Here is a 27,235-nt window from a genome sequence, read left to right as displayed (position 1 = left end):
ATATACTAGCCAATAACATTTTAAAGAGGAAATCACATTAGAATAAAAAAGTTTTAAAATACAGATGACTTTCATAAACTAAATACAAGCTTGCTACTGAAAAACAACAAAACACTGTTGAAGGAAATTGAATGAAAATCCAAGTAGAGATATTCCGAATTTGTGGACTCTAAGACTCAATGTTTTTAATATGAGCACATCTCTGCCTGTTGACTCAGTGTAATCACTGTCAGAATCTAAGCAATGAACCAAGAGCGTTTCTCACAGACACATTTATCTTTCATGCGAAGGACCCCGAGTTTGCCTCCAAGCACCTGGAAAATATCTAAGTAGGATATGTTGCTGAAATTATTAATCAATCTGAAATCCTATATAGGAAGATACAGCATCCAGGGAAAAAAGTGAAAAAAATCTAACTGTGAAGAATTTTATTTTTTTATTTCAAAGCTTCCTATAATACTCTACTAGTCACATTATTATGGTATTGACATAAGAGGCATACAGATGAATGAAACCTACTTTAGAGTAGACTGGATGGGAACAAGGGAAAAAATTTTCTAACTTATTTGTTTTTATTTTTTTTATTTTATTTCACTTATTTTTTATTGTGGCAAGAACGTTTAATATGGATATACTGTCAACAAATTTTAAAGAGTAGAATAAAACATTGTTAACTGTTGGCAAAACAACAACAACAAAAAACCCCCAAACCCAACAAAACAAGAATAGTTCCCTTGAGTTATGCTCAGTTGATTTTCAACAATGGTGCCAGAAAAATTCAATGGGAAAAAGAATCTTTTCTAACTAATACTACATGAACAGATTAATATTAACATGCAAATCATTTTGACTGTACCCACAAAAATTAACTTTGAATGAGTCATAGGCCTAAAACTATAAAATTCATAACAGAAAACCAGAGAAGACATTCATTACCAAAGTTGGTTAGAGGTATCTTCACTCTAAGCAGCAAAACACAATAAAATATAAAGTGATAATTGATCTTTATCGAAATTTTAAATATTTGTTATTGAAGACACAATTAAGGTTAGGATCTGAGATATCGCCCAGTGTTACGTTTTTGCATGTGTGAGGCCTGGGTTCAATGCCTGACACTACATGGAAGCAAAAGCAACAGGTAGAAGATAAGGTACAGACCAGGAGAAAATATTTACAAGTCACATATTTCAGAAAGATTTTGCATTCAGAATATAGAAAGACCTCTTAAAATTCAATGAGAGAAAAGAAAATGCAACAAAAACACAAGCAGAATATTTTTATAGTCCTTTATATAGAAAAAGATATTTGGATGGTAAATAGGCATATAAAAATGCCAGTCTAAATTATAGCAATGGGATATCATTTCACATTCATTGAATGAATGGAATTTTTAAAAAGACAACAGTTAATTTTGGAAACAGTATTGAGAGGGTGAACCCTTCACAATTTGCTGTTAGAAATTTGAAACTGTGTAGGCCTTTGTTAAATAGTTTGGGGTTTGTTGAAAAGTTAAAAATAAATTTGCCTTGTGACCCAACCACTAACTTGTAGGTATATATACAAGTGAAATGAAAATGAATGACTAGTCATCAGTTAAAGACTTGTATGTGAATGTTTACCACAGGATTATACATAACTGATAAATAGTGTAAATGATCTAAATATCCATCAGTTGCTAGATGGATAAATAAAACAGACTTCTCTTAAACTATTATTAAAAAGCAAGGAATAAATTACTCACACTGCATCATGACTTAAACTTAAAGGTTCATGCTAAATATAAAATGCCAGATTCAAAATGCCATGTGTTGCATCAAAAAGGCAATTCTAAAAGGCATGAAAAGGCAATTCTGTGAGCCAGTCATTAGCTTAGAAGGAAGGCCATTGGGTAGGAAATCAAAATGAATGAAGATTGGATTAAGAAATTTGGGGATGGGGTTGGGTTGAAGTGTTCAAAATTTAATTGTGATGATTTACAGTCATTTCCATGCCTTTCAAAATTTCCTAAAAATTGTCTCCTTATACAATTTCTGTATAAGAGGGTTTTTATTTAACAAATTATTCTATAATACGTGTGATGAAAATGAAGAAGTAATAGAATCAACCTTTACTTAGGTCAGAGATTTTCTTAATAATTTGTACTTGTGTGAAAATTAGTACTAGTGAAGGGGATGAACAATACTATCATCCAGCAACTGAATGAATGGTTTTAAAGACTACACAATAATGACAGCATCTTCATTTTCTCCCAGAGTATTAGAATATTTACTTAGATGGACCATATTCTGTCCAAAATGTCTCAACAAATTTTTAGCTGTTCAAGTCATACGAAGTATGTTATCTCATGGTGATAGAATTAAACTGGAAATCAATAACAGAAACTTATCTGGAAGATCAAGTACTTAGAAACAAAATAAAACACTTCTAAATAACCATGAGCCAAAGGGGAAATTAAAATATAGTTTCAACTGAGTGGAACGAAAATACAGCATATCAGAATTCATGAAGTATAACTTAAGCAGAACATGGGAAGGAATTTATAGGACACATCTGTTACAAATACACATCTCAAATGAATGATACACTTTACCCTAACAAAATACCAAAAAAAGAGCTTAATGGAGAGGCAACAACTTAGGGAATTTATAGCCTTGACACCAGTCTTGCAAGAATCATTAAAGACGCATTTCTTCATGTGTTTATTTACAATCCAAATACGTGTGAGTAGACATTCAACATTAGTCTTTTGGGAAATACCAGTGAGATGGCATTACACACCTAGCAGCACTGTAACACTGTGGTCCCATTGTTCATCTATTTGCTCGAGTAGGCACCAGTAACGTCTCCATTGTGAGACTTGTTACTGTTTTTGGCATTGAATACACCACGGGTAGCTTGCCAGGCTCTGCCATGCGGGCGGGATAGTCCCAGGCTCACGAAAGGGATGGAGGAATTGAACCCGGGTGGACCGTGTGCAAGTCAAAAGCCCTACCTGCTGTGCTATCAATAGACTAAATTGAAAATTCTGCCAGTAGCAAGTATTGGCAGGATGGGAAGTGACTAAAACAAGCATACAATGTGGGATGTGGGGGTGGGGTGGGGGGGAAATACACTAAGTTACAACCGCCTTGAAAATACATTGGAAAATTTCCTTAAAATGTTAGACCTACTTTTACTGTACAATCCAGCCATTGGATTTTTTTTTCCTTTTTTGGGTCACACCCAGTGATGCTCAGGGATTACTCCTGGCTTTGCACTCAGGAATCACTCCTGGCAGTGCTTAGGGGACCATATGGAATGCTGGGACAGGGATCACTCCTGGCTTTGCACTCAGGAATCACTCCTGGCAGTGCTTAGGGGACCATATGGGATGCTGGGAATAGAACCTGGGTCAGCTGCGTGTAAGGCAAATACCCTACCCGATGTGCTATTGCTCCAGCCCCTAGCCACTGGATTTATATGTGTTTCCCAAGACACATATAGCACAGCAGGTGGGGCGTTTGCCTTGCACACAGCTGAAACAGGTTTGATTCCTCCGTCCCTCTTGGAGAAACTGGCAAGCTACCAAGAGTACCCTGCCCACACAGCAGAGCCTGGCAAGCTACCCATGGTGTATTCGATATGCCAAAAATGGTAACAAGTCTCACAATGGAGACGTTAGCGGTGCCCCCTCAAGCAAAATGATGAGCAATGGACAACAGTGATACAGTGCTACCAAAGACAAGTGAAAGCATATGCCATGCCACAACTAATACATAAATTAATGCTCATTGTCATTGATTTATAATTATCAAACAATACAATGCTCATAACTAGCTAATGGGTAAACATTTTATCACAATTTTAGCCATAAAATGGAATATTACTCAGAAGTAAGAGTAATATTGAGACATACTACAACATAAATGAATCTCACCATCATTGTATTGTGTGTATGAGAGCAAACAAAAATGCATGTTGTTTGATTTCTTAAATGATTGAAATAATATATATTTATGGTTAAAACAGGACAAGAAGGAAAAAAATAAATAACTGAATATATAAAATCCTGAAAAGTCTAATAATAAAAAACATATTAGAGCCCAGGAGATAAAGCAAAGGGTTTTGATTTATCACACATGCCTGCTATGTGTGAGGTCCTGAATTCAGTCTTCTGGACCACATGGTCCCCAGGTGTGCCCTGGCAGCCTTCAGCACCTCTGGGCCCCTGCGCCCCTGGGCCCCTGCACCTTATGTTGCTGGGTCCATTATCAGGCCGTCTTGTGTAGTTGCCTAGGTGTCTTTAGTACACCCCACCAGCCTCCTTATGCATTACTTTGGAAGTTTGTCCCCCCAAGAAAGGAAAAATAATAAGATTATTCATTTATTTATTTATCTTGAAGTGTCATAGTATACAGTCGTACTAAAGTCATTATTTTCTAGTTGTAGAGAATTCCCTCTCGGAAAGCCCGGCAAGCTACCGAGAGTATCTTGCCCCCACAGCAGAGCCTGGCAAGCTACCCATGTTCAATGATGCCAAAAACAGTAACAACAAGTCTCACAATGGAGACGCTACTGGTGCCCGCTCAAGCAACTTGATGAGCAATGGGATGACAGTGACAGTGACAGTGTAGAGAATAAGTCCCTCCAGTAGTGTTTCAGGTTCCTCTGCCTTTATCCCTCAGTCCCTTCCCCTCTCCCACACCTCACTTCCCAGTTCTGTTGATCACGTCTCAGGATTTGTTTGCATGGATTAATTGATTGCCTAACCCTCTTTTTTGATTTTCTTGACCATCCTCCACTATGAGCATGCTTCTTTGGTATTTATTTTTTTACTTTCTGGCTCACTTCTCTTAGCATGCTACTCTCCAACTCCACTGAAGTTGCAACAACTCAAAAAAAATTATCTTTTCTCATAGCTGAAAAATATTTCTTTGTGTATGTAAACCACAATCTCTATCCATACACCTGACCTTTGGTTCTTGGGTTGGTTGTTTCAGATCTTGGCTATTGTAAATAGTGCTGCCATGAGCACAGGTGTACCTTTGTCTTTTTCGATTAGTGTTTCTTGTGTTCTTCGAGTAGATTCCCAAGAATGGAATCATAAGGTCGTTATGGAAGTTCAATTTGTAATGTTTTGGGGAGTCTCTAAACTGCTTCCAGAGATACTGAACTGTATCCCACCAACATGGATGAGAATTACTTTTTTACCACATCCCTACCAGTATTTAATGTTTCTGATCTTTTTCATATAGACCATTCTTGCTGGGGTGAAGTGGTCTCCCAATTTGATATGCATTTTCCTGATAGTCAGTGATGGTGAATATTTTTTTCATGTGTCTGTGACCTTTTTAATGTCTTCTTTGTGGAGATGTCTGTTAATCTCCTTTTCCCATTTTGGGATGGGCTTGTGTTTTGTTGTTGTTGAGCTCTGAGGGTGCTTTATATATAATTAATGGATATTAATTCAATGTCTGATGTATGGTGTGTAAATATTTTCCCAAATATTTTCCCTATTATTGATACATTAAGATAAACTTAAATACTTGATTGAATCAAAAAGTGAAGGAACGAGATGCAAGAGGAGCATATTATAATATATTTCACATCTTTTTGGTTTAGTATAAAAATAGATCTAGACTTTCATCAGGGGTAGGGATATAGCTCAAGCAGCTGATCACATGCCTTGCATAAGGAAACTGTGGGTCTCATCTCTGGCCTCACAGAGTCCCCTCTGAGCATAGCTAGTTGTGGCCCTGGTGGTCTCGGACCACCATGAAGTATTGCACTAACAGTGAAATATTTAAGTTTACATTTTAACTATGTAAATGATATGTGTGCTAGTGTATATGTATGTCCTTATATATGTACATACATGTATGTGGAAAGACTTTGATTGTGAAAGCAACCCTATTAAGATTTGGAAGGAAGAAGTATTTACAAACCATAAATGCTCCGTACTCTTTTACACTCTCCCTCATAAGACAGCTTAGAGAGCCTGATAAATGATCTTTGTCGTTGGTTGGTGCTACCCCTAACTTGCACAGAACCAGATCACTTCCGTGACTAATACTAAACATACAAGCTTTTTTTTCCCCTTAAGTGTTCTGGCTCATTTAAGTAATCATTACCCTGTCCTTGAGTATTTATATTCGAGCTAAGTAGCAATCAAAATTCTTTTCCCAATAACCTCATCAATTGCATTTCCCTCAACTTTGAAATCCATTGGAAAAATATATCTCCTTGATTCTATAATTTCTTTTTTGTCCAATCTGCTGGGATTTTACCAGATAATTGTAGTTTCCATCTAAATTGGGATTCAGAGAGACTTAGAGTTATTGGTTCTAAAGTTTTATGACATAAGGATTTAGATGGAAAATTAGGGTGAATTCACTACATAGGACTGCATATAAAAATAGTCTTCTGCTTAATAATCCAAGGAGAAAAATGAAGTGCTTTTCCTAAAAAAAGATTCTCTCTTGTCCAAGAGGGCATTCAAGCAAACAAATGCGTCGACTATTTATAAGAGGAGGGTATCCCTAGAACAATGTCATTATTTCTATTTTAGATACCAAGTGTAGTAAGATCTAAGTGCTTTATACACTTTACAGCAAAGCATTTGTTTCCCAGTAACTGAGTTTTACATATTTAATAAATAACATGTAGTGTACAACATCATCATCATCATCCAGTTGATCATCAAATTTCTTGAGTGGTCTCAGTAACGTCTCCATTCATCCTAGCCCTGAGATTTTAGAAGCCTCTCTTTATTTGCCCTTCCCAACGATGCCTGGAGGGAGAACTGGGCTATAAGATGTCCTTATGGGACATCTATAAGGACATCCTATAAGATGTCCTTCTGGGAACTTGGTTTTAAGTCTCTGGATGTTGGCTGTTGGTGGGATTACACGGCGCTGGGGGCAGTCTCTGGGTGTGCCCGCCTAGCTACTGGAAAATGGAAAATCTGGACGGAAGAGGCCCAGTCCCGATCCGAGCAGGCTTAGAGGTCTCAGCCCCGGGTCCCACACACTTGGGTTCCTCTGCCAGTACCTTCATGCGTGTGGCTTGTCTGACCATGTGAAGAGGAGTCTTGAGCATGGCTGTGGCTAGGCTCCAGAGGTCTTCAGCTGAGGGAGCTCTGCTCGGGGCGGGGAGGGAAACTGAAGCCCACCCCCTCCCAGGGGCCCCGAAGTGTAAATAGACAAATAAAATCAGTCATTATTTGAAATAGAAACTCTGTTCTTCATTTATCAATAAATTATTTTGATCATAAGGAAAGGAAAAGTGTTTTAATGGAGAATTGTGTCCGTATTAATCAGGTGAACTCATACCTCAGACACACTTAGAGGAGAAGATACATAAAAATCAAATTATGCTGATTTGTACCTGTGGTACACTTCACAATTAAATGTGAAGACATAGTATACTTTAGTTGTCAAAAGCTTAATTCTATTTAATGATATTCTGTATCAGTCAGTTTTGTAAGGGAAACACAAATATGAAATCCTAAAATTTTAAGAATGATTACTTTTCTGTCTTAGATTATTTCTTAGAAACCAACATTTTCACAAATTGGATAAATAAGTGTGTTTTGTGGATTCCTCAATTTCTTTTCAAAATAATAGAGAATCAGCTAATAGAAGAATACTTAAGATATCTTAAGTTACTCTTCTCTGTAGGTGTGAACGACAGATTGTATGTATCTGTAGTCATGCAAATAAGAACAACATGGATACTTTTGAAAATGACATCCTATATTTTGAAATTTACCTAAACATAAGTGTGTTAGTTTAAAAGCATTTAAAACTTAGTTGCTTTAGGTTTCACTTTTTAATCTAATAGATTTTTATCAATAGGCATCAAATAATATTTGTATACTATTTAGTATTTTATATTAATTCATTCCTTAAGCAATTTAGGAAAAATTTTAAAGTTTTTCAGGGATAATTCTTGTGTAAATAGATAACACTTCATCATCCACATTATGAAACAGGTTAAAACAGTGTTTCTGACCTCCTATGGCCTGGCCTTGAGGCCAGTATTCTATTCAAAACTACTTCCTTTGTTTTTCAGATAGGTGGGATTTGCACCACTCCTCCCCCTAAAGCCAGCAATTTTAATTGTTGCTATTGTTTACTTTATAGGGTCAAAGAGAATAAGTGATAGTGAAGTTTCTGACTATGACTGTGATGATGGAATTGGTGTTGTATCAGGTAAGAATTTCTGAGTTAATTTGTGCTCATGAGAAAGAAGAGTAATTTATCATGATTTGTAACTTGATAATTAATTGTTTGCAGAGATATAAGAAAACTTTAGCTTACATTTTTTTTCTAAAAATTTATAAGTTTACTATACATTCACAACATAAGTAATGCTTTTGTCAGAGTACTACAATCAGCTTATTATTCTCAATAAACTTACAAATTTACTGTACATCCACAACATATGTAATGCTTTTGTCAAAATTCTACAGTCAACTTATCATTCTCAATAAAGTTACAGATTTGCTTTATATCCACAACATAAGTAATGCTTTTGTCAGAATTATGTAATAGGCTTATTATTCTCAATAAATGGGGATGATTCTTCATGTTTCTAATAAGTATTTTTAAGTTTGTATAATGGCATTCTTCATGCTCTATATAGGCATTTTGTAAATTTAAATTTCACTAATAAAGTGGTATTATTTATAAGGTGTTATTACTGAAGTGAAATCAGACTTACTCTCCAACAAAAAGTATTTGATATCATCCAGAGTGATATATTATTATTCAGTAACAGTGAAATGACATCCTTAGTAGTCACTTCTCCCAGTAGCCTAAATTTCAAAGTATGATGCATTTTCCAATAGTTTGACTCATTAGCCGCCCCCCGCAAAAAAAAAAAAAAATCAAGAGCAATTTGTCTCCTTATCCCCTCTCCCCAAACAACTTTATGAGGGTTTACCCTCCTGAATAAGTTCAGTTGCTGGAACACCTGGACCAATTGTTAGATTGGAAATTCTTATTGAAAGATATAAGTCCTGGGTGATGGCTGGCCTGCTTGCAGCTTCCCAGCAGCATCCTCAGCCCTGCTTCAAATTAGCAGATGATGGAGGCAGTTTGGAGCCCAGGAAAGACTCCAGCCCCATCTTGAAGATCCAGTTAACAGAGGCCTAAAGAAGTCCAAACAGAGCCCTAAATTCACCCTTCGCTCCCTAATACTGAACGAGGCAGCTGCAATTGTGACCACGCAAGATTTCTTCTTCTCCAGCTTGTCACTAAAGCCACCAATATCCCTGTGAAATCCACAGAAGTGCCTCAATGCCTTTAGAGACTGAATGACTAAGAACACTTTCACAGGAATGAATTGCAAAATTTTACAGCAGAAACAGTGGGGAAGTCGTGCAGATGCCTGCTAAGTTCAAGTAGATAATAGCCCACAAAATTCTCCTGCACCAACTATTTCTGTAACTTCTCTAAGATAAAGACTTTAGGGACACCGTGATGCAGATGTTTAAGGAGCTCAAAGAAACAATGGTTCATGTAAAAGAAAATGAGTCCACAAATGAAAAATCTGCAATCAGAAGTGACAGAACTGAAGAATTTGGTCGTTGAAATAGAAAACTCAATTGACAGATGGAAGAGTGACAACAACAACAGCTGAGGGGAAAAAATGGTGAACGACAGGACGGGATGCAGGAAACTGCTAGAAAATAACAGAAGAAAAAAGAAAGAGTGAAAAAAATAGCACCACAGAACTAGGAAATGAGTTCAAGAGGAATAATATAAGAATCTTTGGAAATCATAGAAAAGGTTTTCTCAGAGTTGAGGAGTATATACACCCAAAGTCAAGAGGCCCAAGTTGCCCCAGCCAAGAGGGATCCAAATAGAGAAGATTTAAGACACACTGTAATTAAAGTGACAAAAGACAGAGACAGAATATTGCAAGGAGCAAGATCAAAGAAAGAATTCACATACAAATGAAATCCCCTAAGATTCAGAGCACTGTCACTGTCACTGTCATCCCATTGCTCATCGATTTATTCCAGCGGGCACCAGTAACGTCTCTCATTGAGAGACTTATTGTTACTGTTTTTGGCATATCCAATATGCACGGGTAGCTTGCCAGGCTCTGCCGTGCGGGCTTGATACTCTCGGTAGCTTGCCAGGCTCTCAGAGAGGGGTGGAGGAATTGAACTCGGGTCTGCCGCGTGAAAGGTGAACGCCCAACCGCTGTGCTATTGCTCCAGCCCAAGATTCAGAGCAGATTTATCAAATGAGACTCTAAAAACTAGAAAAGAATGGGGCGGGGGGAGAATATAGTGAAAGAGTTCAATGAAATCAACACTTCACCAAGAATATTTTATATAGCTAGACTAGGTTATTATTCTCATTAGAAGGAATGATAAAAAAAAACCCACTTTTATAGGGGCTGGAGTGATAGCACATCAAGTAGGACGTTTGCCTTGCACGTGGCCGACCCAGGTTTGATTTCCAGCATCCCATATAGTCCCCCAGCACCACAAGGAGTAATTCCTGAGTGTAGAGTCAGGAGTAGCCCCTGTGCATTGCTGGGTGTGACCCAAAAAGAAAAAAAAAACTTTTATAGACAACCAACAGCTTAGGGACTTCATAGTCTTAAAACCAGTTTTGCAAGAGGCATTCAATGAGCTTCTTTGAACAGCAAGACTTAAAAGGTTAAACAAACTTCAGAATCACACCTAATGACCAAAATCACAAATGACAGAGGATATCTGTTAAATGAGTACTTCTAAATTTTCTGACTTAGAATTATTAAACTTTGAGCATTTCACTGCAAAAAATAATTGAGGTATTATTTTAGAATTAAAGCTTTGGAGTGAATATTTTTAATGGGAATTTAATTTTTTGGTTTTGGCTGTTGTCATGGAACTGGGCAAGTCACACTATTTTTGTGTCTGAGGATCTTATATTTGGTTAAGGTGTACGGGAATCACAAATGTGAGATTGGACACCTGGGTGGGCATAGAACCAGCACTTTTGTTTGTGTGTGGGGTTGTATACCTGGTTATGGTTCTCACACATGTGACTGTGAAGTGCTTGGGATTGTGGCCTGTGATATGGAGCAGTCCAGGATGGAACTCGGAGCTGCATGCATGCAAGGTAGGTGTCTTATCACTGAGCCACATCCCTAGGTCTTAAACATTTTTCAATATTATTTCTGCAAGAAAGTGTGAAATCTCCTTTGCTGTCCGCAGCATATCCAACTATGTCAGATCTTTCAATGAACTTCTTTGACAGCTTTTTCATTATATTAGCATATGCCACTGCATTTTCAGTTGTGGTATTGGGTCTAAAATATATCATTCAGGGACCAAAAAAGTAGTACAGTGAGTAGGACACTTTGTCTTGCATGTGGCCAACCTGGGTTCAATTTCCAGCATACCGTATGACCTCTTGAGCACCTCAAGAAGTAATTCCTGAGTGCAAAGCCAGGAGTCAGTTCTGATAAACAAACCAACTGCTGAAAAACAAACAATACCAATAGTTATTTATAGTCTCATTTCAGAAATTATGTATCTGAAATGTTTAATATTTTAAGTAATTTTAATTCCTTCGAAAATAGAATAATTTATATATTATTACCATTATTTCCTTACTATTATAAAAGTACTTGATCTCTTCTTGAAGGTTAATTACCTAACCAAGCTTCATAGTTCTGAGTCATTATGCTCTAAATATATTCTAGTTTATGTGAAAAATTTTATGCTACATCGATGACTGATAGCAAATTTTGACCCTTTTTCTTAGAGTGGGTCAGCTAGGAAGCTCCAGTGTGCTACTTGGGAAGTTGTGGGGTGTTGCAAATCACACTGGGTTGTCTCCAGGGCTGCTCCTGGGTCTTTGCTCAGGAGTAGTCCCTAGTGGTGCTTGGAGAACATTTATGGTGCCAGGGATTTGAATGAGCACCAGCAGGATGCAAGGTAAGCACTTTAGCTCCTGTACTATCTCTCCGGCCCTACCAGTGTTCTATTTTAAATAATTCAGTGATTGTCTACTATCCATTATTGTTTTCAACAAGAGTGAACAATATGCAGTTTATTGCACTGTCACCGTATCCTTCATGTGTTATAACTTGTGACTTAGATTTCAACAAAGTGATTTTGAAAAATATTTTCTATGCTCTCTAGAAATCATTACATTTTGTTTTTCTGTCTGTATTATTTTCTTCTATAGATGCACAAACAATTCTACTTCTCCTTCCTCTGTATCTAGCCACAACAGACTCTTAATTTTGCTGGCATTTTTGGACATATCCCAAATCTTTCACTTTCTGTTTCTAGGATGACAAAGATATTTGTTTAACATGATCATTGAATTATATTTCTGACACTGGGATTGTGTCAGAATAGAGATATTCTTAAAGAAAAAACATTATAGAATCTTTGATTATTTGTGTTAGTGCTCTGGAACATTTTTCTTTGTTTTTGCAAAGTAATGTGAAATAAATGAACAAATTAAATTGTTAACCCTGTATTAATTATTTTTCAATATCATGAAAATACTCTTCTTGATCACTGTATCACTGTCATCCTGTTGATCATGGATTTGCTCAAGCGGGCCCAGTAATGTCTCCATTCATCCTAGCCCTGAGATTTTAGCAGCCTCTCTTTACTCATCCTTCCCAATGGTGCCACATTAGAGGCTTTTCAGGGTCAGGGGAATGAGATTCATCATTTTACTGTATTTGGCATATGAATACGCCAGGGGAGCATGCCAGGCTCTCCCCTGTGTGGACAGTAAACTCTTGGTAGCTTGCCAGGTTCTCCAGGAGGGAGAACTAGGCTATCAGATGTCTTCCGGGAGCTTGGTTTTATAGTCTCTGGATGTTGCCATTGATGGGATTTCATGATGCCGATGCCAGGGGCAGATTCTGGGTGTGACTGCCTAGCTACTGGAAAAAGGGGAATCTGGGTGGAAGAGGCCCAGTCCCAATCCGAGCAGCCTTGGAGATCTTGGCCCTGGGTCCCAAACACCTGGGTTCCTCTGCTGGTTCCTTCATGCGTGAGGCTCATTCAAACCATGTGGAGAGTGGCCTCGAGCATGGCTGTGGCTGGGTTCCAGAGGTCTTCAGCTGCTGGGGCTCAGCTTGGGGTGGGGAAGGAAACTCAACTCAAACTCTTCTTGATATTATTTTTAAATGTCTTGAAATTAGTTTTAAATATTCTAAAAATTTTCTCAACTTTTTTATCTATGCAAAAATATGTAAGTGAATGATTTGTTAGTTAATTGAGGAAAACAGACTATTAGCATGTTCTGTTTTTTTTCTAATTGAATGTGTTTTTGTGATAATTTCTCCACTGTATGCTATGTATTATGTATTAAGTGTTTCTCAAATCAATAATATGTCACTATTAAGCCACCATTAGAAATTTGAAATCATCTCCATATTATTTTTATGACTATAAAAATTAGGAAAGTGTTTCCTTATTTTAGAAAATAAAATTCTTTAAAAATTAAATTTCTATAGTCTTGGGGCTGGAGCAATAGCACAGCGGGTAGGGCATTTGCTTTGCACGTGGCCGACCCGGGTTCAATTCCCAGCATCCCATATGATCCACTGAGCACTGCCAGGAGTAATTTCTGAGTGCATGAGCCAGGAGTAACCCCTGTGCAAAGCCAGGTGTGACCCAAAAAGAAAAAATACAAACCACAAAATCCCCCATAAAGTGTTGTCTGTTCTTAGGACCATAATTTTAGTAAAAGATGCTCTATTACATGATATCATGACTATAAGAGACATACATTTTAATTCTTTTAAGAAATATTCAAGGGGATGGGGCGATAGCACAGTGGATAGGGCATTTGCCTTGCATGCGGCTGACCCAGGTTCGATTCCCAGCATCCCATATGGTCCCCCGAGCACCGCCAGGAATAATTCCTGAGTGGCATGAGCCAGGAGTAACCCCTGTGCAAACCTGGGTATGACCCAAAAAGAAAAACATTCTAATTTTTATTATATCTTCCTATTTTAGAGTATCACTGTATCACTGTCATCCCATTGCTCATCAATTTGCTCAAGTGAGCACGAATAACTTCTCCATTGTGAGACTTGTTGTTACTGTTTTTGGCATATGGAATACGCCACAGGTAGCTTGCCAGGCTCTCCCGTGTGGGTGAGATACTCTCAACAGCTTGCCGGGCTCTTCAAGAGGGATGGAGGAATCAAACCCAGGTCAGCCACGTGCAAGGAAAACGATAGGTCTTTTTAACACAGATAGGTCTGCTGTGCTATCACTGCAGTATAAATATAAAAATTAACTTCAATACAGAGAAAAGTCTTCAATTTGGTTGATGTGATCAGTGAAATTTTTCTCTACAATGTTAAGGAATTTCTAATGAAATAAAGGCATATAAAATGTGTTCATATCCCTAGACACAGTGACCACTTTTGTTAACTAGTATTTAAAATTCATAGAGTTAAACATTTGGGGGACCATGGCACCTCTACTTACTAGACACCTATAATGTGTCCAGGAAACATTTCAAGGGCTTCTTGGTCTCATTGTTAAGCATCTTAGAACCATAAATTTCATACTGAAACTAGAGTGGTAGAATTAGGTTTCTTTGTCCTTGGTGTGTCCCACTCCATATGTTGACTGTACTTTGAATGATATGGTTGAAGAACCAGCACCCCAAAGAGAAAGCAGTAACATAGCCTGTGTTGCTGGACATCTCTGAAGTTTAAATGGCTTGGAAATTGGTATATGGATCTAAGGACAAAAGTCACTAAATGTGGCCCTTCGGCACTCTGTCTCTCTCCAGGGCAGGCCCTTTGGCAACCTGTTTCTCCCAGCCGTCCCCAGCCCCTCTGACCACAGCTCGAAACCTTTCCCAAATCAGAATCATTGGCTGCTTTATTTATTTAAGTTTTCCATGTTTGCAAGACAGATGTCTCAAAAGTTTACTATTGTCGTACATAATATTTTCCATGTGCTCTTTAGTTTATTCCGATGAACTCAAGTCAAAGGAAATCTTGACTTTACATTAGAATTTTGCATTTCTAATGTTGCTCTTCAAAGTAAATGGAAACTTTGATATTGAAATTTCGGTTTATCCGAAGCAATTTCAACATGAATTTTGCTCTCCCTCATTCTTTGTCCCTGAGTAATAGAAATGATTATAATTAAATTTGAATTTGACTCACCTCACAACCTTAAGAAATGGAATAATTATATTTACATATATATGTAAACTGAATAATTATCACTAACATTTTAGTATTATTTTCTACTCTAAATTGAAACAATACAGAATTTATTCCTTCTTTGGGAAGATAGAAGGTTTAATTATCTCTCAAGAGAAAGATTGATAATTAGGTCTTAAATGTCACCTATAATCTTCTAATTTCCTAAGCCAATTATCTAACCAGTTCTCATTTTTAATCACTTTTGAGTAGCACTTTGCAGTATTAATTATTAATACAATCTTAAAGCTCTGTATTTCTTTTTTAAATGTTATGGTTAGCTGAGTTCTCTTGTCTTAATCCTTCTCTCCTTTTCTTACCAGTCCCCTTAAAACTTTAACCTCTTTTCTCTCTATGTGTATTCTTACTCTGGGTCTCAGTGATTCTCTTTTTGTAAACAGCTCTTCAAACCATTCTCAACAGTCTTACTTACTGCCTTTCCCAGGAGACTTTACCTTGTATGTAACTTCAGTTTTCCCTCTCCAAACTGGAAGACCAGTCCAAACCTCTCCAGTAAACTCATTCTTCATGAGTAAATCAGAGATAGTCATGTATTTATTCCTCATTTTACTTCTATATCTAGTCAAAATATTTTACTGGTTCATATCAGAAAGCAGTTTGTCCTTGGACTCTTTCTTCTCTCCATACTCATTCCCTTAGTGTTCTCTGTTTGAAGTTCCATGTCTTTACATATCATTTATGTGTGAAAAGTACCAAATTTCCAGTCAGTGCTACTAATTTGTACTTAAAAAATTTTTTGTTCTACTCACTTGACAGCTCTACCTGGAAATGAAGTAGAAGTTTCTACATGAACTTGTTCAAAACTGAATTTGTGACCTTGCCCATTAAGCCATGTTGTTTGAAAGTAACTCCATTTTATTCACATGAATTAATTTTTTTTACTTTTTAAGTTTTTAAAAATCTGTTTTTTTTTTTAAGTTTATGTTTTTATTGTAGCTGGAGCAATAGCACAGCGGGTAGGGCATTCGCCTTGCACATGGCCGACCCGGGTTTGATTCCTCCACCTCTCCGAGAGCCCGGCAAGCTACTGAGAGTATCCTGCCTGCATGGCAGAACCTGGCAAGCTACCCATGGCATATTCAATATGCCAAAAACAGTAACAAGTCTCACAATGGAGGCGTTACTGGTGCCCGCTCGAGCAAATCGATGAGCAACAGGATGATAGTGACAGTGACATTGATGTTTTTACTGAATCACCATGAGATAGAACATTACAAAATTGTTCATAATTGCATTTCAGTCATAAAGTGTTTCAACACCCATCCCTTCACGTGTGTAATTTCCCAGCACTAGTGTCTCCGATTTTCCTTCAACCCATCCAAGCAACCCCCAACCCAGCCTGCCTCTATGGCAGGCAGGAACTTCTCTCTTCTTTCTTTCTCTTTCTCTCTCTCTTTCTTTCTCTTTCTCTCTCTCTCTTTCTCTCTCTCTCTCTCATTTCAGGTGTTGGTTTGTGATACAGATGCTGAAAGGCTATCAAGTATATCCCTTCACCTGCTTTCAACACTCAATTCTTGTCCAGAGTGATCATTTCCAACTAGTATTGTCATAATGGACCTTCCTCTATCTTAACTATCCTCTATTCCCCACACCATTTACTAACCAATAACCAATTCTCCTAGCCCATTTTCCCTGGCCTTGGATATTAGTTTCATACTGCGTTTTTTTAATATCTCACATATGAATGCAATCATTCTATATCTGTCCTTCTTCTTCTGTTTTATTTCACTCAGCATAATACTCTCCAAGTCTATCCATTTGTTATTTGTTTATTTTTAATTAAATACTGTGAGACACCATTATAAAGCTTCCGTGATTGTGTATCATCATACAATGTTCCAACATCCATTCCTCCACGAATTACATTTCCACCACCAATGTTCCCAATACAATATCCCCCTCCTTCTCCCCTCTGCCTATATGCAAAGCACTTCTCTCTCTCTCTCTCCTATTGGGCGTTATTGTTTGTAATACAGATACTGAAGGATATCATGTTTGACCCTTTACCCACTTTTAGCACACATCTCCCATCCAGAGAAATCTCTTCCAACCATCATTGTCATAGTGGTCCCTTCTCTATCGCAACTACCCTCTCCCCAGCACTTGAGGCAGGCTTCTAACTGTGGAGTAATCTTCCTGGCTCTTGTTTCTACTGTCCTTGGGTTTTAGTCTCATACTGCTTTTTTATATCCCACAAATGAGTGCAGTAACAGTCATTCTATGTCTGTTCCTCTCCTTCTGACTCATTTCACTCAGCATGAAAGAATTAAATGTTTTATAACTTGCTATTTTCTCTTTCGTTGCTCTTATGTCTAACTTGAAATATTTCATCAAATCATCCTGTTGGCTTTACCTTCAAAACAGGTCTAGAATCTGACACCTCTGCATAATCTCCCTTGTTACCATCCTAAGGTTGACCATTGTCATCTCTTGTCTGATTTACTGTCCTGTCCATTTTCAACATAGCAACCAAAGTGATCCCACTTAACCAAAGGCTAGGTCATGTCCGTTTCTGCTCAAAGTCCTCTAATGGCTAAAAGTCACAAATTGCCAAAATTCTTTACAATTTTACCCAGGCTCTGTGTGATCTCCCCTTTTCCTCCCTGACCTCTCTTTTCCATCATTTGCACCACTTCAGGCCTCCTGTTCTCTTTGCTATTCTATGGACATGACAGCTCCCTACCTTGGCCTCTTTGCACTTAATCTTGGCTCTAAACATGTTTCATTTGGCAAAGCATCTCCTTATAGTCTTTCTGAAATGTCATTTTCTTGACCAGTCTTAGCAGTCCTGATTATCATATATGAAATTGGAAAGTGCCCACCTATTATGGCTTCTGGAATTTTGATCTTACACAGTTACATTTACTACATAGCTCCAGGTTACCTCCAAACATATCATATAAACATTGATTGGGTTTTATTTTTTTTGTAATTCTTCGGCTAGAATTTCAGCTCCATGAGAACAAGGATTTTGCCTTTTTTAATTGCAATACATATACAGTACACCATAAACATTTCCAAATATTTATTAAATGCATTGATTCTGCTGAGTCTGTTGCCTTTACCACTCATTTTCTGATTGAGTCCCTAGCTATATGTAGCTATTTTATTTTAAATTTTATATTAAATTATTTTAAATTGATTTCAAATCAATAATTAAATGCCTTAATTGTAGCAGGCAGATTTCAAGTTCTCAGAATTCAGGTGTGTCTCAAATCTCCCCTACCAGAGATGCTGATAGAGCTATTTCCATCAGACCAGCAAGGTCTGCGGCACAGTGCTGTTCTGTAAGATCCAGTGAGGGATCTCGCTGCAGTCTCTGTGACCTTCACTTTGAACTGTGCACTGCTGTCTGCGTTGTCTTCACTGATTATTACTTACATCATGAAAACAGAATATAGCATTGAAACACAATGACATTGCTTTAGAAGTTCTTGTTTTACATCCCAGCCCTGAGATTAGACGCTTAGGGTCAGTTTCTTTGTTTTGGGTCCCTCAAAAGTAAAAGAATGCATTATCTGGTTGTGTTTTATTTTTATCTGTTTGTTTTTTAACAGATGTTTCTATTCCATGATGTCTCTGTTCCTGAAAGAGTTAAAAACAAAAGTGTGTTTCATGAAATCTTGTACTAAAAGCAACTGGGCTTTAGGACAAACCACTAAGGCCATCCAAATGCACACAATGTTTTGTAATCAGAACACTTATATAAAAACCAAAGCATCGTGATTTTCAAAGTTATTCATACTTGAATTTTAGACATACAATATTGTAGCAATGATCCCACCACCAGTGTCAACTTTCCTCATCTGTACAGGTTCCCTTTCTTATCCCCCGTCACCCCCCACCCACTTGTCTAAGTTCAGTTGTTAAAGTATGGGTTTCTTTTTTCTTTCTTTCTTTTTTTTTTTTTTTGCTTTTTGGGTCACACCGGGCGATACACAGGGATTACTCCTGGCTCTGCACTCAGGAATTACCCCTAGCGGTGCTCAGGGGACCATGCTGGGAATCGAACCCATGTCAACCTCATGCAAGGCAAACGCCCTACCTGCTGTGCTATAGCTCCAGCCCCAAATTATGGGTTTCTTAATTTCAGTGTTGTTGACTTTGTGGTTTGGAAAAATGTAAGCAAAATTTAAAAGTCACACTAAAATTGAAGCAATAAAAAAATTTAAACGTTGGGTTCTAAGAGTAAATGGAAGAGCATCTGAATGTAAGGAAAGTAGAATGCGTCTATAAAATTATGGGGTCAAGGAAAATATTCCCAGACACAGGAAAAGCCCTGGCAAACAACTTCTAAGAATTTGTGAGCCACTGGGGATGAAGGACCAGAGCTCAGGGCCCTGTGTTCGTCGGCGTGCAGCGCCCACTCTGCTTTTAGTACACATCAACTTCTGCAGCTCAGAATTACTTGGTTGCTGGTGGTGGGACTGGAGGCCATTGGTGCGTCCTCTGTATTCCAGGCACCTTCTTTACTCTGAACAGATGGATATCACTTGACACTAGATTTCCTTTAGCCAGTTGTTAGCCACTGACCTTCCCCCAAGTGCAAAAGTCCAGACCCCTTGCCTCAGAAAGGAGCAATTCTGGGGCAATTCCCATTCCAGGCTCCAGAGAGTGCTCTCTCGGGCCACTTCTGCGCTTAATTTCTGCCCTGGTCTTACTCTACTTTTATTCTTTTTTTGTGAGACAGCTCTTTAGTTATTTGTGTGCACCCAAATCTTGTCTCTTGCTCTGTTTCTAGGGAGCCTAAATTAAGACAGTGCTATAAAATGTTAAAGCTCTGTGGAAAAGCCTCATGTGAGCCACTGCGTTTTCAGAGCTATTTCTGAAACAAGTGTTAAAGCATTCCATTAAATGACTCACGGAGGTAGCAAAGAAGATATGGTTGGGTGATAACAGATCCTGCTCAGAAAAGGTTCAAACTTGTTCCATGTTAAATGATGCTTTAGATATATAGAAACTCAAGACAAGCTTGTCTCACCTGCATCCCTCCCCACACTGACCCTCACTGTTCCCACATTATTTCTGACACGTTAGAATCTCTCCCTCATTTTCTCCTTGTCAGTCACTTACTTCCTAGAACTTATATGAATTTTATCACTTGTAATAACCACTGTAGACATGTCAGTCATTGTGCTTTTTTCTTTTCTTTTTTTTAAATATAAATTTATTTATTGAATCACCATGAGAGCAGTTACAACACTTTCGGGTTTAAATCTCGGTCATACAATGATGAAACACCCATCCCTTCACTAGTGCACACTTCCACCACCAAAAACCCCAGTATATCCCCCGTTCCACACCCTCCCCCCTACCTGTGTGGCAGATGATTTCCACATTACTCTCTCTCTACTTTTATTCCATTCAGTATTTCAACACCAGATCCACCATTATTATTTGGGATTTTACCCCAACACTCAGATCTGCCAAAAAGGCAACATTAGACAATTTGTTTTCTATTGCTGATTGTGAAAAGCAAATGATGTCGCATGGCTGTGGTAGTGGCTGTGCAATTTTGGAATTCTGAAATTTTAATAATTAAATCTGAAGGGATTTTTACCAAAAGTCACTAGGTTCTGAGATTTGTTTTTGAGTCTCTGGGATCATGGCCATTAAGCAGCTTGATTGGTAGCCAGAGGGGCGTTTGTGGGTGTCCACTCAGGGTCTCGTTGGGATGGGGAAGGAAAGGGATGTCTCCACCCCCATCCAGTGAGGCTCCACATGTCTTCTCATTGCTGGCCCATAACCTGACTGTCCATTGCTGCTGGAAGATGGCGGCCACCAAACTGCCAGGGGGAATAGGCGAAGGGATGCCACCTTTTCCCACCTGAGGTGGCCCAATGCTGGTAATCTACTGTGAGTTCCGGACACATTTCTGCCAAAAGCTTCTGGGTTCCGAGATTTGTTTCTGAGTCTCTGGGATCATGGCTGGTAAGCAGCTTGATTGGTAGCCTGTGCTTTTTTTAATCTACCAGTTCGCCCTGTATTCACTGTCAGGCTTCTGTTGTATCTCATCTTTATCAGCATTATAAGGTAAACCGGTTTACATAGGTACTCCAGTGGTATCAAAGTGCTTTTCAATATCTTTTGTTTCTTAAAAAAGTGTTAATAGTCTTTTAGAAAGTTGTGAACTTGGTAATTGTGCATTTTTTATAATTGTTGATAAGTATTTGAAGTTCTTCTAGGTCAGCAAAGAGATGAAAATACTTTTAGAATAACCTTGTCTTTTATTAAAACTTCTATGGACTATATAAAACTTTTACTCTGCCCTGTACAGTGTCGTGGACAGAGTAGTTCCACAGTATTTGAGTGCTTGTCATTCATTTTTACTTTAAGTATTTATAAAATATTATTTAGTTTTGATGGCTGGAGTGATAGCACAGTGGTGGGGCATTTGCCTTGCACGCAGCCGACCTGGGTTCGATTCCTCTGTCCCTCTCAGAGAGCCTGGCGAGATACGCTCAGTAGCTCGGAGAGCCTGGCGAGCTACCGAGCGTATCTCGCCCCCACAGCAGATACTGGCAAGCTACCCGTGGCATATTTGATATGCCAAAAACAGTAACAAGTCTCATTATGGAGATGTTACTGGTACCCACTCGAACAAATCGATGAGCAATGGGATGACAGTGACAATGACAGTGACGGTTACACTTTATTCGTTATGCTTCGACTTAAGACATGGAAAGACCTCCAACCTTACCATTATGTTTGTATTAGAGTATGTGGTACAAAAGGACTTAGTGAATAGATAATTATAATGTCAGTTTTTCCACATTAAGATCATTGACACAGTGGTCAAGGTCTTCAATGCTCGACATTTTCAGTGCCTGAACAAGTAATGTCATGAAATCATTGTCCACCTACAGGGTCCCCTCATCGAGTTGATGTATCAGGAAGGACTAGATCGTGGTCCCCCAGCGTCCCTCCTCCACAAAGGTAAGGAAGCCCACATATTCTAGCGGCATGACAGTCCTATAGCCTATTCATCACAAAGTATCACTATTAATCTCAAAATATAATAATTATTGTGGGGAATACTGTTTAAGGAAAATCAAAGATTATTTATTAATCAGTAATCTCAATCTTAATATTAAAAAACATGAAAGTTAAGCAACTTTGTAACTTTTGATAATCTGTATATTGTTTTTTGTAAAGAGTTCAAAATCATAAGGAAGATATGGTTTTAGATCACGTCACATTATTTGGTACATCTGGTTAGAACACACTCAGTATACTCATAAATGATTTAGGTATCAATCATTCAGGAAGAAGGAAAAGAAAGGGGCCCAAGATAGTATAGTGGTTAAGGTGCTTGCCATACATGCAACCAACCTGAGTTTGACCCTTTGTACCTGATATGCTTCCCCAGGAATAATACATAAGCACAGAGCTAGGAATAAGCCCTGAGCACCACTGGGTATAGCCCCCCACATTCCCCCAAAAAAATAATTAGGAAAAGGTAAACATTGATGGAACTTTAAATTAGATCTAGTCATGCAAAGTATATAAAGAATGCATGTGTCATGGAAAAATGGTTCCAAAAAATCTGCAACTTTAATTCTTATGTCTAGTAGAAAAATGCCTACTTTAATCCAGATAAGTACTAAACCACTAGTAAAGTGGTTGAACTTAATGGGATGAGAGATATGAAAATGTTTGCTAAGAAGAAATATCTGTATAAGCCACATTTTCAGATGTAGATTGGACCATTTACTAAAGCTTGAGAGTTATCATATTTACAGATTTAATTTATAAGGTTATTCAGCACTAAAATAGCATGTATTTTATTGAGATAATTGGACTAATTAGAAAGAAACTAATAAATTTAGAGTTTAAAATATCTGAAGATTGAATTCACCAAGTTCAATAATGAGAACAAAATTATTTAAAGACTTTTGTAAAGTATTTTGCTTTAATGTGGTAGACTTGGGCTGGAGAGAAAGTACAGTGTTAAGAACTTGCTATGCATGTGGCTGGCCCCCTTTTAGTCCCCAGCACTGTAGTGGTTCCACCAAGCATCTCCTGTGCAGAGAGCTAGGAATATCCCTGGAGAACCTCATGATTGTCAGAGTGTGGCCCAGCTCCCCAGTGTTGTAGACTTATCAATAGAATGTTGTAGACTTATCAATAGAAGGATAAGATTTATAACTACAAAGAAAACATTTAAATGGTTCTTATTATAATAAATAAATAAATGGCGAATAATGCTTGACTTTTACTTAGGAAAGAATTTTGAGTATGATGAAAGGAAATAGAACAGGTTTTGGGCTGCATTCTAATCTCTCCGACAGCTGAGCATAATAGAAAATTCTCAATAGTAGTCCACGTAGAAAAGGCTTATCCTGACATACAAAAAAGAACTGTATAAGTAAGTAATTAAGAATGACCCAAGTAATGCAAAAAAGTTATGGAGCTAGAGAAATAATACTGTGGGAAGAGAACTTGCCTTCATACAGCCAACATGCAAGGCAAGTTTGATCCCCAACCATGCTATGGTTCCCTGAGCATGGCCAGGATTGATCCTGGAGGGCAGAGTTAGGAGTAAGCCCTAAACACCTCTATGTATGGCCCCAAAACCAAAACTAAATAAAAAAGTTATAAAGACTTGAAAGTAGATTTGTAAAAGTAAATGGTAATTATCATCTTCAAGAGAAAATCCACCGATGTATTTTCCATGAGCAACATGTTGAACTCTTTCCATGACATCAATCTATTTTCTTTCTTTCTGTATCATTGGTGATCACCACTGCAGTACTTCGTCCGTTACTGGGATTCGTCTGTTAGTGGTTCAGACAATCCTTTGTCTGTCCCCATTGATCCTACTTGTTTGATCTCTGCTGCACCTCCTGTCTCCAGCTTTCATTGCCAGTGTCCATCTTACACAGTAGCCAGAGGTGTACTTATTTAACGCAAAACAAAAAGCTTACACTTCACATTACAGAATGGTTTTTGTTTTTTCTTCTATATTAATAAGATTCATTTCTTACTGTTGTGTATGATTATGGTGTGTTAAAATATTTTATGTATTTTGCTCTTTCAGTCGGAATGCGGAACAGGGGCTTCGAGGGACGCGCTCAACTACTGGACATTACAATACAATTAGCCGAATGGACAGGCATCGTGTGGCAGATGACCATTATTCTCCAGACAGAGACAGGTAAACGTGGTTAAATAGTATTAGACTTATAACTGCTGCCTTCAGGAAGGTGTTATCCTAAAATGTGTTCATTCTGAACTGGGTATTTCTTATCTTTGTTTTTAAAGCTTTAAAGTCAAAGCTTTAAAGTTTGTCTACTTTACTACCTAATTTGAAAAAAGAATAAAATAAAAGCAACCTTTTCCTGGATAAGAAAATCATCTTTCTTTTGTAATTTTAGCCCTTTATTAAATTGAACCAAGTAAATTAGTGAATCTACATTACAGGTGATCTGATAACAACAAATGAAAACAAGTGAAAACAAAATGGTTCATTACTTTATATGCTATAAATATTCTGTGTAAATATATACATATATATATATAATGAAAATGTTAAAATAGTTCCTCAAAACTATCGATTGAATTAGAGATTAGGAAAGAAAGTGTAATTTATTCTTTAGAGAGTAACAAAATGATAATGAACTCAGAAGTCCTTATTTATGCTTTCTATTTAGGAAAAAATACACTTTTAATTGTCTTTCCAGATGTAGGATTATTCTTAACTCATAATCTTAACTGTGTTTTAGTCTTCTTTACAAAAGATGTAGGAATGCCTTAATATTTAAAAGTATGAAACAAATATTGGTATTTGTATCTGATAGCTAAGAAGGAATTAGGAAGTTATTATATTAACATTTGTGTTAATATTTAGTTATTGTCAATCTATTTCATTTATTTTTAATTTTTTGTTATCATTGTTATTTGTATCTTGAGAGGTGATTATAGATCTGCTGTTATTTGAAATTTATGTTTTTCAAATACAATAATAAAGAAAATTATGTTGGCATCATTGGAAATTGAACAAATTCAAATTAAGTGAATGGGTATTTGTGTAAGTTGAAAGAATTTTGATGTTTGATATTCATTAGAAATTTTGCATTTCACTAAAATTTCCCCATTCATTAAAATTTATAAAGACTAGAGGGAAGTTCAGAATTACTTCATTCCTTCATATTTGGGAAAAATTTTTTTTTAATGAAAAATGATCCAAATATTTTTTCTCAAGACAGAATGTTCTAAATCTTATGGAAACTAAAATAAAATTAATGTTTTGAGTTATACAAACAAACCAAAAGTCTCTATTATATCAAACACATGATATTTTTATTAAAATTTAAGGCAAAGGACCCAAGGTTTCAAAATTTATTATTAAATTATTGATGACTAATCCTTGGTATTACAGTCACCATTTAATTCCAGTTAATACAGTCACTGTTTTAAATGTCACATTAGTTTTATTATTTTAGAACTGTGATTCTTTTTTAGCTTTACAATAATGTTCAGGTAATTATACTTAGAACTTTAGGGAGAAATTGATCTATGTAGCAATCTTTCGTAGTGTTGTGGATTACCAGACCACAAATGCTCTTTATTGTATGCTGTTTTAAATCCCTTTGAAATAAATAAAATAGAATTTCACTAAGTAGAATTATAAAATAATTTTTAAAATGTTATTGTTTTGTTATCCAAATTAAAATCATCTTTTATTCACATGAGAAACTAAAAATGATGAGGGGCAAGAATCTAGAATATAGAACTTGTATATGAAGCTCGGAGGTCTATCCCTGGCACCTCCTGAGCTACCAAGCTCTGCTGGGGATAGCCCAGAGGCCTCCAGCATCATCACTGCTGGCCCACAGATGCAGTGACAGCTGAGGATGGAACCATCTGGCCCAGTGGACCAAGTATCTCCAGATGCCTGGAGCATCGCTTAGGAGGTTTCCTCCAAATTCGAAAGTATAATATCACTGAATTAAACATGACTTTAACTTCTTTTATTATTGTACTTTTATTTTAAAGGAAAGAATAGTCTAGTCCCCTTAACTAAAATTTCAGGAGAAGCTTTAATAAAAAAACAAAATGAGAAATTTTCTTGTGATAATAAATAAATTTTAGTTATTTTAAATATTTATTGCCCTTTCTTGTCAATAGAAATGACATACTGAACTGAAATAGTATTTTATTTAATGCCTATAATATTTTTAATTGGACTTGTAACTAAGAATTAGACTTCCTAGCTGTAAAGCTTTGGAGGAATTAATATCCTTGATATTGATAAAAAATTTGGATATTAGTACCAATATTGCATTGTTGGGTAGACTAAAGGACACAGTGCCTGCTACTTCATAGCTTCTACTCAAATTGTATATTTCTCATAATCTTTTGAAAGGGGCTTTGGCTTATAAATAATTTGTATTTTAATGTGCTTATTAAGCAGAAAAAAGGGAGAAATTCATAAATTCTGGTGGTTTTTAAAGAGCTTTGGAGAATATGTATGACATGAATTAGACCTTATAAAATAGGCATATTAATTCAGGCAAGAACAAGAGCAAAAATACAGAAGAAAACACATTTACATCAGAAACACCAGGTACAACAAAGGAAGGATATGAGGACATGTTAGCAAGTTGTGCATGAAGAAAATTTTTATCATTGACTATGTTGACTGAGAAGTAATGCCATTTAACATTAACTTATAAGGCTTTTATTTCTGTCACATATCACTATTATCATTAGTTAAAACCCTGTCCTATTTTTGAGAAAAAATAGATTCTTTAAATAATTCAGAAGCTTAGATGCAGGGATATTAGCTAAAATGATGAATCATAATAGATATCTTTTTCTTTATCTCATCTCTGCTACTCTTTGTATCATTGTTTTTTTACTTAATTATGATAGCTGCTATAGCTGAACATAATTTTCCCAGGGCAAACTGGGTGGCTTTATACCAATTTAGTATAAATTGGTGAGGAGATTGCTTGTTTAAATGAGGTTATTATTAAATAAGCATAAACATTATATAATATGTCTATCATAAAATATTCTGCAC

At 37.0% G+C, this 27,235-nt stretch overlaps 1 protein-coding gene across 50 annotated transcripts in view; it reads left to right on the top strand.

Moving 5' to 3' along the window:
• RIMS2 (regulating synaptic membrane exocytosis 2) overlaps window positions 1–27,235 on the top strand; it is a 547,885-nt gene that overhangs the window by 308,994 nt on the left and 211,656 nt on the right. For all 50 annotated transcript variants that reach the window (XM_055125211.1, XM_055125201.1, XM_055125204.1 and 47 more), the window contains 3 exons: window positions 8,124–8,192; window positions 22,074–22,143; window positions 24,248–24,364. In XM_055125211.1, the coding sequence (XP_054981186.1) occupies window positions 8,124–8,192; window positions 22,074–22,143; window positions 24,248–24,364 (256 nt within the window). The remainder of the gene's footprint in view (window positions 1–8,123; window positions 8,193–22,073; window positions 22,144–24,247; window positions 24,365–27,235) is intronic.

This window comes from Sorex araneus, chromosome 2 (assembly GCF_027595985.1).
Source record: "Sorex araneus isolate mSorAra2 chromosome 2, mSorAra2.pri, whole genome shotgun sequence".
NCBI classification, from domain to species: Eukaryota; Metazoa; Chordata; class Mammalia; order Eulipotyphla; family Soricidae; genus Sorex; species Sorex araneus.
Note: the sequence above shows the minus strand (reverse complement) of the source record. Positions and strands in the feature narration are given on the sequence as shown.